We start from the raw sequence: 13,552 nt of genomic DNA, 5'->3' as shown, positions 1-13,552 counted from the left end.
TCCTTAAGTTAACCTAATTTTCATAAACCATACAAGTGCCACAGGAACTAGCAGGCCTACTTCCTTATGTTGACACCTCCTTACATTGACCAGTATGTTACAGTCCCTGTGTGACCAACTTACAGAGGTTCTACTAAAATTAGTAAGTGAGTCCTAGGATTCAGACTCAGGTCTTCAACCATCCAAAGCTTATACCATTAAATCTTCACGAAAGACGGTTTTCCTAAAACATAACACCATTAACCTCCCAGAGAAAATAAATAATTTCAATTGTCAAGAGTTTAATAGAACTCTCAAAACTATCTAATATCCACTCTGAAAATTGTATGACATAATTCAGAGTCCTGTTTATTCTATGAAATAAACCATAAAAGTTTTAAACCATATAAAGTAAAAGTCAAGGGGCTCAGCGCCCATAGCTCTGCAGTTGGGCTGCCAGCCACATGCACAGAGGCATAATGGTTCAAACCTGGCCCAGGTCTGCTAAACAACAATGAAAACTGCAACAACAACAACAAAAAATAGCCAGGCATTGTGGCAAGAGCCTGTAGTCCCAGCTGCTTGGGAGGCTGAGGCATGACAATCACTTAAGCCCAAGAGTAGGAGGTTGCTGTGAGCTGTGATGCCGTGGCACTCTACCAAGGGTGACATAATGAGACTCTATCTCAAAAATAAATAAATAAAAGTCAAGGAAAACTTCAGCTTGGACCAACGTAGACAGTAGTGTCCTGGAATTTGCGGATCAACAGTGCAATGGTATTTCAGGACCACAGAGAGCAACACAACCGCCCATATACACGTTAGCAACTTCCTCTGCTTTGGTGACTTTGTGCTCAAGGGAAGCCGTCTCTCGGTCCTTAAAACAGCCCCTTATAACAGTGGAGGAATCAGGATCAGTTTGCTTTGGCATGTCCTGATCACCCCACCCCCAGCATTGGTTTGTGGCTGTTAATTAAGAAAGCAGGCAAGATGATAATTATGGCTTACTAGAATGAGCTTATCATCATTTCTAAACACTTTGATTTTGTTTTTATTTCTGTGCAGGGAGCATTCTGGGGTCTAATCATTGGACTTGTGATGGGCCTCATTCGAATGATTGCAGAGTTCGCCTTTGGAACAGGAAGCTGCCTGGCTGCCAGTGACTGTCCCAAGATTATCTGTGGAGTGCACTATCTGTACTTTGCCATCATTCTCTTCTGTGGCACCACACTAGCCGTCCTGGGAATTTCCCTCTTAACAAAACCCATTCCTGAAGTCCATGTGAGTAGATGAGCAATGATATTTGCTTATTTTAAAATAAGGGTCCTCTGCCTTCTAAAGCTGCTGCCAGTGTATGAGTCCCAGGCACTGTAATCACTGTGCCTCCAGAACTATAATAAACCCAAGAAATCATCATCCAGTCATTCAAGTAAACAAAAATTTGTACCTAGTGTGTGCAAAGCACCAGTGAATTAAGAAGTAAGGGATTGGTGAGATGTTCATGATAAGGTGTATAAAATACCCCCTCTCACCAGCAATAAGGTTTTAAAAAAATACAGCATTCTTTGCACAATGAAAGAAAAAAGTAAAAGATTGGGAAATGGGCATCAAACTTTATAAATGTCACAATGCAATTGTGGGATAAATCTATACGATTGTTACTGGATACCAGGAAGAGAATGATCAGTGTTGCCTAAGAGACTGGGAAAGACTTCACAGCAGAGCTATCATCTGGGCCACGCATGCTCGGGGCCTGTGTGGGGCCAGTTGGATTTCATACACAGAATGAGCATGGATATGAATGTGAACAGTGAACATGAACACAGAGATTAGAAAAAAATTAAAAAGCACGTGGTACCAGGGGGAAGGAAAGGAGATGACAGATAATTAGATTATTTTTGCCTTTCAAGTTGGAAAAAAAATGTTTAATATGAATAATGCCTAGTGTTGGTGATGATTTGAGGAAAGGCCCACAGTCCAGAACTGTTGGTAAATATATAAATCTTATAACTCATAAGAGGGCAATTGTCCAGTATGCATCAATTTTTTAATTCTTATACCTCATGAGTCAACAATCCACTTTGAGGAGTTTATTAGATAGAAATATACATACAGTAGGAAAAACATATGTATAAGGATCTTCTCAGCAAAAGTTTCCAAATAGAAACAAAAATGGGGGCTCAGCACCCATAGCTCAGTAGTTAAGGTGCCGGCCACATGCACCAGGACTGGTGGGTTTAAACCCAGCTTGGGCCTGATAAATAACAATGACAATAACAAAAAAATAGCCAGTTGTTGTGGCAGGTGCCTATAGTCCCAGCTACTTGGGAGGCTGAGGCAAGAGAATCACTTAAGCCCAAGAGTTTGAGGTTACTGTGAGCTGTGATGCCACAGCACTCTACCAAGGGTGACATAGTGAGATGCTGTCCCCCCCCAAAAAAAGAAACAAAGAAACAAAAATGGGGACAATCCAAGTTTCCATCACAAAGGGAGTGGGTACACAATAATTGAACATTGAATATTATGCACTATTTAGAAACATGAGAGTGCTGTGTTCTTTTCTTTGAAAAATGTCCATACTATAGTTAAGTGGAAAAAAAGTACAGAATTACATAGCACCATGTAATAGCACTTTCTGAAATAAAATACATGTAAGCATATGCACGTTTATCTAAGCCAGGAAGAAAAATCTTAAAGCAGTCACACCTGAAATTTTCAGCAAGAGATATCTCTGGGAATGGCAGACAATACAGAGGCCCAGAAAATATCAATCACGTTTAAAATATAAAAATACTTCTTTGACATTTTTCAAATTTATTACTAACATGTATCACTTTTGTGTCTTTTGCATTTATCACTTACACTCTTTGCAGCAATACTTACTTACATATTTCCTTGAGGGGTGTCCAATAGATTATGTGTAGATGACAGACCCAAAGCACAGGGCAGTTCAAATTCCTTTACCAAAGACCTGTCAGCAGAATTTATAGCTGGATATTTATGCTGAATATTGAGAATTAAATGAAAGAACACTAGAAAACATCATAGTTTGCAAATAAATGAACTAAAACTCATTTTTGCCAAAAGAAATAACTGTAATATATTATTAATTTTTAGAAAAAAGATTTTATCTGAAGGATCAGTGAGACTATTTCTGTAATTTATGTTTATGTTTATTGACACACTCTGAAGTTTGAACTTTCAAAAGGGACAGATAACAGAGAAGGTAATCCAAGGTGCTGTGGACCTCCCCTAGCAGCACAGAAAAGAGGTATCCCAGGAGGATAGTTGTTCAACAAGACTAGAACTATTTAGTCCAAGTTAAACAGGAATTCAAGGATCCCCAAGAAAAAAAGTTTTAACAAAGAAAGTGGATTTTACATAAGAAATGCTCTGGTAAATGAGGTGAAGGCTGTGTTGATTAGTAGGATGTAAGCACTCCTGTTTGTACAAATAATCAACACATTGAATCCCATAATGGCATAAATGTATTTTGATCCATGTATAAATGACTTAATAAAAAAAAAAAATTTTAAAAAAAAAAAAAAAAGAAAGAAAGAATAGTCTTCCATCAAAGGAAAACCCAGGACCTCATGGAAAAAAAAAAAAAAAAAAAAAAAAAAGCTCTGGGCTTAGAGCCTGTGGCTCAAGTGGCTAAGGCACCAGCCACATATACCAGAGCTGGTGGGTTGGAATCCAGCCTGGGCCTGCCAAACAATGACAACTACAACCAAAAAATAGCCAGGCAGTGTGGCAGGTGCCTGTAGTCCCAGCTACTCGGGAGGCTGAAGCAAGAGAATCTCTTACATCCAGGAGTTTGAGGTTGCTATAAGCTGTGACATCACAGCACTCTACCCAGGGCAATAGCTTGAGGCTCTGTCTCAAAAACAAAAATGCTCTGAATAACAGCTTATGAAGCTATGCTTAGGGTTCTTAGTGACAAGATAAAAGCATGAGAAGAAAAGAAAAAAAGATATTTTAAATAAGTTATGAAAGTAACCGCCAGACAAACTGAAAGAAATAATAACAGTTGGATGATAACGAAAATGAGTGAAGCCAGGGTACCGTGTAGCTTAGCTAAATCTTTAACATCTCTGAAATTAAAAATTCAGAAGTTTTATGCAAATTATTCAGAGTTCTGAGTAACAGCAGAATTAAAAGCAGAAATAATTTAAAATGGATAGCAGTGTGTTTTTGGTGCATGAGTGGAGTAGGGAACCTTTGAGATTTATCCTCTCTTGTGAAGTTTGATTTTTTTTAACCATGTGATAATAAAAGGTACCATTATAATACTGCAAACATTTGCGCCCCCCCCCCGCCCCCACTTATGTACCTGTGTATGGTCTGTTCAGCTGTATCGCCTGTGCTGGGCTCTTCGGGACAGTACAGAGGAACGAATCGATTTAGATGCAGATGAGAAAAAGCAGGAGGAAACTGAGGATGGTGCTGAAGAAGGTAATACCTGGCTTACCCTCAGGTTCCACGTAGGAGCTCTGTGTGGATGGCTGGGCTTGGTGGTTTTCTTCTAATGCCACTATATTCGGCATCTGAAAGAGCTGTTAGGTTTACAGCAAACTGAAACTTGAAAATCCTACCTTTGGGACAACCACAGAGGACATACGAAATCCACCTAGTCATCCGCCTGTCTGCCAGTCTGTCTGTGCACCCACCATCCATCCCTAGTCACTGAGACGTCAATCAGTTACAGTTCCTCATTACACATTAAGTGTTCCATCTTGATCAACTATGATTAAACATCTAGCTGCACCTTCTCTCCAGTCTTATTTCTCTCTGTTCTCTCTGATATACCCTCTATTCCAGGCAGGGAAGTTTCTTCACTTTTCCTCACGCACAGCAAGCTCCTTCTTTAAAAACTAAGTTCTGATCTCACTTCCTTCATGAAAATTTCTCCAGTATCCCTCCCCAAGACTCTTTGTTTACCTCATTTTTTTAAACCATCGACAACGTTCCACACTTCAGGACTGCACACTAACTGCTTTCCTTGTTTTCACTTTGGTTCTTCAAAACCAAAGTGAAGTTTGAAGGAGGAGTCAAGACTTCCTACTTCTGACGTTTTTATATCAGTGCTCCTGAGTACAACTGGCCTAGTATTTTCTTTTTTTTTCTTTTGTACTTAATCTTTGTCTAGTTTTCATATTAAGATCATAATGTTATAGGATAAATCAGAATTGGGCCCATTTTTTCATCTTATGGAAATTTCAATAAGACTGAAATAGCATCTGAATACTATTTTCGTATTTTGCCAATAATAATACCATTAGAGCTATGAGGTGGGGGTGAGGACATTTCTTAACTAATTATCACATTTACATAATGGCTATAGAGCTATTTAGAGTGTCCATTTCTCCTTTAATCGGTTTTTTAATTTCTGTATTTCTAGTATCTTGTCCCTTTAGTGCACATTGTAAACATATTGGCATAAAGCTATTCATGATATCTACTTACCCATCTCTGCTGCCTCTATAGTTATATTTTCCTTCTAATTTCTAATATAATGTGATTTCTCTTTTTTTTTAAAAAGTCTTGCTGAGACTTATCTAGCTTACTTTTCTCAAAGAACCAACTTTTGGCTTTATTGCTAATACTTTCTATTTTCATTTCTATTCCCTTTCATTTACATTATTTGGGTTTATTCTGTTGTGAGTTCCCTCCCCCCTCCCCCAAGGTAAGCTGGGTATCACTTCACTGATTTCTAGTAAATCTGGAAATTTGATTTCTTCTTTTCTTTTTTTTTTTTTTTGAGACAGAGCCTCAAGTTGTCACCCTGGGTAGAGTGCTGTGACATCACAGCTCACAGCAACCTCCAACTCCTGGGCTCAAGCGAGTCTCCTGCCTCCGCCTCCCAAGTAGCTGGGACCACAGGCACCTGCCATAACGCCTGGCTATTTTTTTGGTTGCAGCCGTCATTGTTGTTTGGTGGGCCCAGGCTGGATTCGAACCTGCCACCTTAGGTGTATGTGGCTGGAGCCTTAGCCACTTGAGCCACAGGCACCGAGCCAATTTCTTCTTTTCTAATGCCAATAACTAAAGCCATACATTTCCCTCAACATAAAATTTTTGCTGTATCTCACCGATTTTAATTTATATAATTTTCATTATCTTTTATTTCTAAGTATAGCCTCCAGTACAATTTTTCATTTGAGTGAGAAGTATGCTTTAAATTTTCCAGGTTTGCAATGAATAGCCTTATATATAAATCTTTTTGTATTTTTGCCAATAAACCTTTGGGATAGATTTTGAGAAATTTGATTGTTGGATCAAAGAATTAATGCCTACGCAATTTTGCTATGTACCACCAAATATCCCTCCATAAGAGCTGAGTCAAGCTTTCCTGGCAAGGTGTGAAACTGCCTGTTTCCACACAGACTCCCTTACATAGCACATTGAGACACTTTTGACTTTTTGGCACTGATAGATGGAAAATACTACCTCAGTATAGTTTTAGTTTAAATTTCTCTTTTTGGGTGAGTCTAAAGTGATTTGTATTTTTTCTTTTTCTTCCTCTCTTTTGTTCACATGGGGCTATTGAAGGTCTTTTCTATATATATACTTTATTTAATTATATATTAAAGATATTAGGCTTGGCACCTGTAGCTCAGCGACTAGGGTTCCAGTCACATACACCTGGGCTAGCAGGTTCAAACCTGGCCCAGGCCTGCCAAACAATAATGACAACTACAACAAAAATAAAAATAGCCAGATGTTGTGGTGGGCACCTTTAGTCCCAGCTACTTGGGAGGCTGAGGCAAGAGAATTGCTTAAGCCCAAGAATTTGAGGTTGCTGTGAGCACTCTACCGAGGGTGACATAGTAAGACACTATCTCAAAAAAAAGATATTAAATCCTTTGTGATATAATATACAAGTGTTTCCCCCATTTAGTCACTTATTATTACTTCGTTCATTGAACTTTACACCATGCAAAAGTTTTTAATTTCATATATCCAATTGATCTACATTTCCTCAGGGTTTTATCCAATGCTTACCAGTGATTGCAGTCATTGCTTATAGCCCTACACTGACAAGGATTTCCAGTTCCCAAATTTGGTGGTCATTTGTTTATCTTTGTTTCAGATTATTCTGAACAATCTCGTGGATGTCTCAGGAAGACTTGGGACTTATTCTGCGGTTTGCAGGAGACGGGACCCAAGCTGACCAAGGAGGAGGAAGAGGCCCTTAGGAAGAAGCTGACCGACACGTCTGAGAGGCCCTTCTGGAGGACTGTGGTAAACATCAACGCCATCCTCCTCCTGGCTGTGGTTGTCTTTGTTTACGCCTATTTTGCCTGAACTCTTTGAGGCACTAGAATAATTAAGAATTATTAACAATGAAGCAAAAAGTAATATTATTAATTTTCAGTTTACATTTTGTAGTGTTGCAAAAGGGGGAGATGAGCAACCAGTGCTATTATCTAGTGAAGTGACGACTGATTTGATCTTTTGCTTTTGTTTTCCTTTGTGTCAATAAAGAAAGTGGAAGAGCTAATAATTTATAAAATTAGTGAAGCAGCCCCATATGTGTATAAACTAAACCAAATAGTTCTAAATTCTTTTTTTTTTTTTGAGCATTACTGAAAAAAATTTATTTGCTTTAACAAATAAACACTATATATTTAAGGGTTACAACATGATGATTCGGTTATGATTTGGTACATCACATACCTTACATGAAATATTTTTTCTTAAAGTTTATGACTTATCTTTTAAATTTGTTTATGCTGTTTTTTATTGTACAGAGCTTTAATTTTTATTTAGTCAAATTGTTTCATTTTTTTCTTGTGGCTTCTGGGTTCTGTGACTTGTTTTTAATTAAATGTCCTTTTGGGGTTTTGTTGTCTTTGCTTTGTTTTAAAGAGTGTACTCAAATGCTATATTATTTTGCAATTTACTCTCTCTCTTTCTAGTACATGGTGAACATCACTGAGCTTAACTAATGTAGATCAAATATATTTATTTTAGTTTCTGCATAATAATTTATATTAGATATGTTTGATTTCCTTAACAATTCCCCCTTCAGATGTATATCAGGTAAAGTATCTTTTGTGACCACAAATAGTGTTGCCATGATTATATTTATACATAGATTGCCACCAGTAGTCTTGCTTCTACAGGATAAAATCCTTGAAGTGGTAACTATTAGGTATCCATAAAAATTAAGAATAAATAAGAAAAAAGAAACAATATTTGGAGAAACAATGGCTGAAAATTTTCTCAATTTGATGAAATACATGAACCTACAAATCCAAGAACACAAAAAAACTTTAGATCTAATAGGATAGCCTTACAGAGCCCCACACTAAGACTTCTTATGCTCAAACTTTTGAGACCCAAAGACAAAGGAGAGATTCTTGAAGAAAACAAGAAAGATGTGACTCCCACATAAAAGGGATCTTGAAAACTACTAATGGCCAATTTCCCAAAACCAAGAAGGCCAAAAGACCTCCCTGGCATGATATAGTTACAGAGCTGAAAGAAAAGATCCTGAATAAGAATTCAACATCTCTGCATCTTACAAGGATACATGTGAAATTTACTAGGTGTAGAATATAAATGTCTTAACACAATAACTAAGAAAATGCCGTGAAGGCTACATTAACCAGTTTGGTGAAAATATTTCAAATTGTATATAAAACCAGCACATTGTACCCCATGATTGCATTAATGTACACAGCTATAATTTAATTTAAAAAAAAAAAAAAGAATTCAGTGTTCGCAGCTGACGTCGCTGTCTAACACCAGCGCTGCCTCTAGCTCACCAAGCTCCAGCCGAAAAAGGAGGTAAGTAAGGAGGTCTTTATACCATGACTCGTACACAGCAGCCTGCCCGCAAATCCACCGGTGGTAAAGCACCCAGGAAGCAACTGGCTACAAAAGCTGCTGGCAAGAGTGCGCCCTCTACTGGAGGGGTGAAGAAACCTCATCGCTACAGGCGCAGTACTGTGACACTCCGTGAAATAAGACGTTATCAGAAGTCCACTGAACTTCTGATTGGTAAACTTCCTTTCCAGCGTCTGGTGCAAGAAACTGTTCAGGACTTTAAGACAGATCTGTGCTTCCAAAGCGCAGTTATTGGTGCTTTGCAGGAGGCAAGTGAGGCCTATCTGGTTGGCCTTTTTGAAGATACCAACCTGTGTGCTATCCAGGCCAAACGTGTAATTATGCCAAAAGACATCCACCTAGCACACGGTATACATGGAGAACGTGCTTAAGAGTCTGCTATGATGGGAAAACATTTCATTATCAAAAAAAAAAAAAAATTCTCTTCTTCCTGTTATTGGTAATTCTGAACTTTAGATTTCCCCCCCCCCCATGGGGTCAAAAAATGCTTAAGTATATGATTGCGACTGGAAAAATAGGGGACAGAAATCAGGTATTGGCAGTTTTTCCATTTTCATTTTTGTGTGAATTTTTAATATAAAATGCGGGGATGGGCAGCATTAAAGCGTGTCAAAATGTTTCAGTGAACAAGTTTCAGCAGTTCAACTTTATAACAATTATAAATAAACCTGTTAAATTTTTCTGGACAATGCCAGCATTTGGATTTTTTTAAAACAAGTAAATTTCTTATTGAAGGCAACTAAATGGTGTTTGTAGCATTTTTATCATACAGTAGATTCCATCCATTCACTATACTTTTCTGAGTTGTCCTTCATGCAAGTACATGTTTTTAATGCTGTCTTCTGTGCTGTGTTGTAAGTTTGCTATTAAAATACATTAAACTGTTAAAAAAAAAAAAAAAGAATTCAACATCTGGCAAAACTGTTCTTTTTTTTTGAGACAGAGCCTCAAGCTGTCCCCCTGGGTAGAGTGCCATGGCATCACAGCTCACAGCAACCTCCAACTCCTGGGCTTAAGCAAGTCTCCTACCTCCACCTCCCAAGTAGCTGGGACCACAGGCGCCTGCCACAATGCCCAGTTATTTTTTGGTTGCAGCCGTCATTATTGTTTGGCAGACCGGGCTGGATTCAAACCCACCTCCTTAGGTGTATGTGGCTGGTAGATGCTCCCAGATAAACAAAACTGAGAGAGTTTGTTATAATAGATCTACAATGATGAACTACTATAGTAGTTGAAATGAAAAAACACCAGACAGTAAGTCAAAGCTATATTAAAAAATAAAGATCTTGAGTTATCTTAGTCTATTTGGTCTGCTACAACAAAATACCATAAACTTGGCAACTTATAAACAACAGAAATTTGTTTCTCACAGTTCTAAAGATTAGAAAATCCAAGGCCAAAGTACCGGCAGATTCAGTATCTGGTGAGAGTCCATTTCCATCTTGCATCCTCAGAAGGTGGAAGAGCCAAATGGGCTCCCTGGGGCCTACTTATGAGGACATTAATCCCACACATGAGAGTTCTGGTTAGAATTTCAACATATGGATTTTTGAGGGGACACAAACATTCATACCATTGTACAAGTAAAAGTGTTAAACAGGCAAGTATTATTGTATTTTTAGTTTGTAACTCCATTATTTATTTCCTACAGGACTTAAAGAAAAAATTGTTAAAAAACTATTTTAAATTGCTCTATATAGATTTATTATGTATAACATGTAAAGTATACATTATTATGCATTGTACTTCATATAACTTGTATAATTATAAAATGGTTAATTGTATAATCATTAATTATAAAATTGATATAATTGTAAAATGTATAAAGATATAATCTGTAACAACAATCACATAAAGAATGGAAGGTGGAATTGCAGAGGAATGTATTAACCACGTGTTTCTGATGTTTTGCCATCTGGTACCTTGCAGACCCCAGAGAGATGCCCCACTGAAAGTCAGTTCCTTCAGACAGTAAATGATGACTCACATTCAGAGCTCACCTTTCATGTGCAATGAAATTCCATACCCCTCAATCATCTTCTTTGGTGGGCTCTTATACTCTTAGCTACTATCCCTCTGCCCTAATTTATACAGAACCAAGAATCAGACAACTAGGGACATGCCCTCCACCCTGAAGCCCACTGAAATTACATAAACCAGCCAATCCTACTTAGCCTGCTTACCTTGTTTTGCCTGTTCTTTCCTGAAAAACACATACTAAATACTCTTGTCCACATTTTTTTTCCTATTCCCTCTGCCCTCTGAGCAACCATGGTGCTTCATCATGCTCTCTTCTGTTGGGAACTGTGAGTAACAAACTATCTTTCCAACAATTGTCAGCTGATCCATTGGTCTCATCAGACTAGAATAATAATAAAACCTATATTTAAAAAGAAAAACAGATTTGTGTATGTGTTTGAAGATATCAATTCAAAATACATTGTGATAACTTTAGGATGCTAAATGTAATCCCCACTGCAATCACAAAGGATATATCAAAAAAATACACATAGGGCGGTGCCTGTGGCTCAAATAAGGCGCCAGCCCCATATACCAGGGGTGGTGGGTTCAAACCCAGCCCTGGCCAAAAACTGCAAAAAAAAAATAATAATAATAATAATAATACACATAAAAAGAAATGAGAATTGGGCCAGGCACAGTGGCTCATGCCTATAATCCTAGCACTCTGTCTCTATTAAAGTTAGAAGTTAGCACTCTGTCTCTATTAAAGCCTCCTTCACTGGGGAGGCTGAGGCAGGAGTATCAAGTGAATCCAAGAGCCTGAGGTTGTTATTAAGTGAGGCTGATGCCATGGTACCCCACCCTGGGTTACAGAGTAAGATTCTGTCTCAAAAATAAATAAATAAATAAGGAAAATCAAAACATTTCACTAGAAAAAAAATCTACGGCTCAGTGCCTGGGGCTCAAGCAGCTAAGGCGCCAGCCACATACACCTAAGGTGGCAGATTCGAATCCAGCCCAGATCCGCCAAACAACAATGACGGCTGCAACCAAAAAATAGCCGGGCGTTGTGACGGGCACCCGTGGTCCCAGCTACTTGGGAGGCTGAGGCAGGAGACTCGCTTGAGCCCAGGAGTTGGAGGTTGCTGTGAGCTGTGATGTCACAGCACTCTACCCAGGGTGACAGCAGCTTGAGGCTCTGTCTCAAAAAAAAAAAAAAAAGAAAAGAAAAAGAAAAAAAATCTGCTAAACACCCAAGAAAGCATAACTAGAAGAAATAAGAGACACAAAAAGGTATGAGACATACAGAAAATAGCAAAATGGGGTGGTAAGCTAGGGGGTTATTAAGTTCAGGATGGAAGGTTGAATAGCCATTTGCCTGTCTGATAAAGTAAGAATCCTTGCACCACCAGTCTATTCAGCCTGGCCTCTGACAAATTGGATTTACTCCCAAATGGTCTGTTCCCAGGGAAATTCATTTCGTTTCTGCATCTTTATGCAGAAATGGCACAGTAAATGTGGCTTTTTCTGCATTTAGCCTCAGAGGTAGGCCCTAGCCCAAAAGTCTGCCCAGGCTCCTGCTCTGGCAATGGGACATAGAAATGAAGCCTCCTTCCACACGTGAGGGAGTGGGTCTGCCTGCTTTCGGCTGCGCACAGGGAGGCCACAGGCCCAGCTTACTTCACTGACTTCCTTAGGACTAGAAGCCCCAGGGGCAGGAGGAAAATGGGAAAAAGTTTTAGTAGATACTCATTTTTTCTCTCTCCAGATTAAAGCCCCAATATTATAGATTCAAAGAAAAAAAATAGCAAAATGGAAGACATAAGCCTCCCCTTATCCATAATTATTTTGAATATAAATAAATTTAACTCTCTGATCAAAAGGCAAAGATCCTTAGACTGTGTTTTTAAAAATATGTCTCAAATGTATGTTATTGATAAGACATTCTCTTTAGACCCAGATAGAAATAGTTCAAGAGTGCAAGAATGGGGAAAGATGCAAATGACAGCCAAAAGAGAGAGCCAGGCTATACTAATACCATAAAAAATAGACTTTAAATAAAACCTGTTAGGAGAGACAAAGAAGGATGTCACACTGATAAAAGAATCAAATCATCAAGAAGACATAACAATTACAAGCACATACTAACAAAGACTTTGTCCTTGACTAAACTTTAGTTGGGTTCCTCTGAACCCTTGGCATGAGTAGGCCCAACCTATGGGACTTCTGTGTTCATCCTTGCATTGCCTACCCTCAGCAAGACTTCCGTCAAGTTGGTCTGTCCAGAATTCCCCACCAAAGATACCCAGTCATTTTTTATATCTAACACCATCCTCATCTCCCACTGTCCTTTAGGTGATATCTGATTACCCTGGTCGGCCTTCAGCGAGAATACTGTACAGTCATTTTAGCAAGAATTTCTCCAGCTGCTTAGTAATTTCCTATCCACCAACGCTCCACCTTTCTGCTTCTTATCTATAAAACTCCATTTCTCTTTATTATATTTGGAGTTGAGCCCAATATCTCTCCCCTACCACAAAATTCTATTACTGTAGTCCTGACACTGATTGCAATAGTTTTAAGTAAAGTTTGCCTTCCTTTTTTAATAAGGGTCTGAATAACTTGTTCTTAAATAATACTCACTGAAAAATACAGTCCCAGAATACATGAAGCAAATGTTGATAAAAATTAATGAGAGGGTTAGTTCTGCTGGAAACTTTAATATACCACTTTCTTCTTTGTTGTTTTTTTTTTT

General features: G+C 38.4%; 1 protein-coding gene across 1 annotated transcript in view; it reads left to right on the top strand.

The window, feature by feature from the left end:
- Window positions 1-7,417, top strand: part of SLC5A4 (solute carrier family 5 member 4) — a 56,158-nt gene extending 48,741 nt beyond the window's left edge. Inside the window, exons 13-15 of the mRNA XM_003797457.2 lie at window positions 1,045-1,260; window positions 4,332-4,434; window positions 7,073-7,417. Of these exons, the coding sequence (XP_003797505.1) occupies window positions 1,045-1,260; window positions 4,332-4,434; window positions 7,073-7,287 (534 nt within the window). The 3' untranslated portion in view covers window positions 7,288-7,417. The remainder of the gene's footprint in view (window positions 1-1,044; window positions 1,261-4,331; window positions 4,435-7,072) is intronic.
- Window positions 7,418-13,552: the final 6,135 nt, after the last annotated feature.

This window comes from Otolemur garnettii, unplaced genomic scaffold (genome assembly GCF_000181295.1).
Source record: "Otolemur garnettii isolate 467f Iridium unplaced genomic scaffold, OtoGar3 scaffold00116, whole genome shotgun sequence".
In the NCBI taxonomy this organism is placed as follows: Eukaryota; Metazoa; Chordata; class Mammalia; order Primates; family Galagidae; genus Otolemur; species Otolemur garnettii.
Note: the sequence above shows the minus strand (reverse complement) of the source record. Positions and strands in the feature narration are given on the sequence as shown.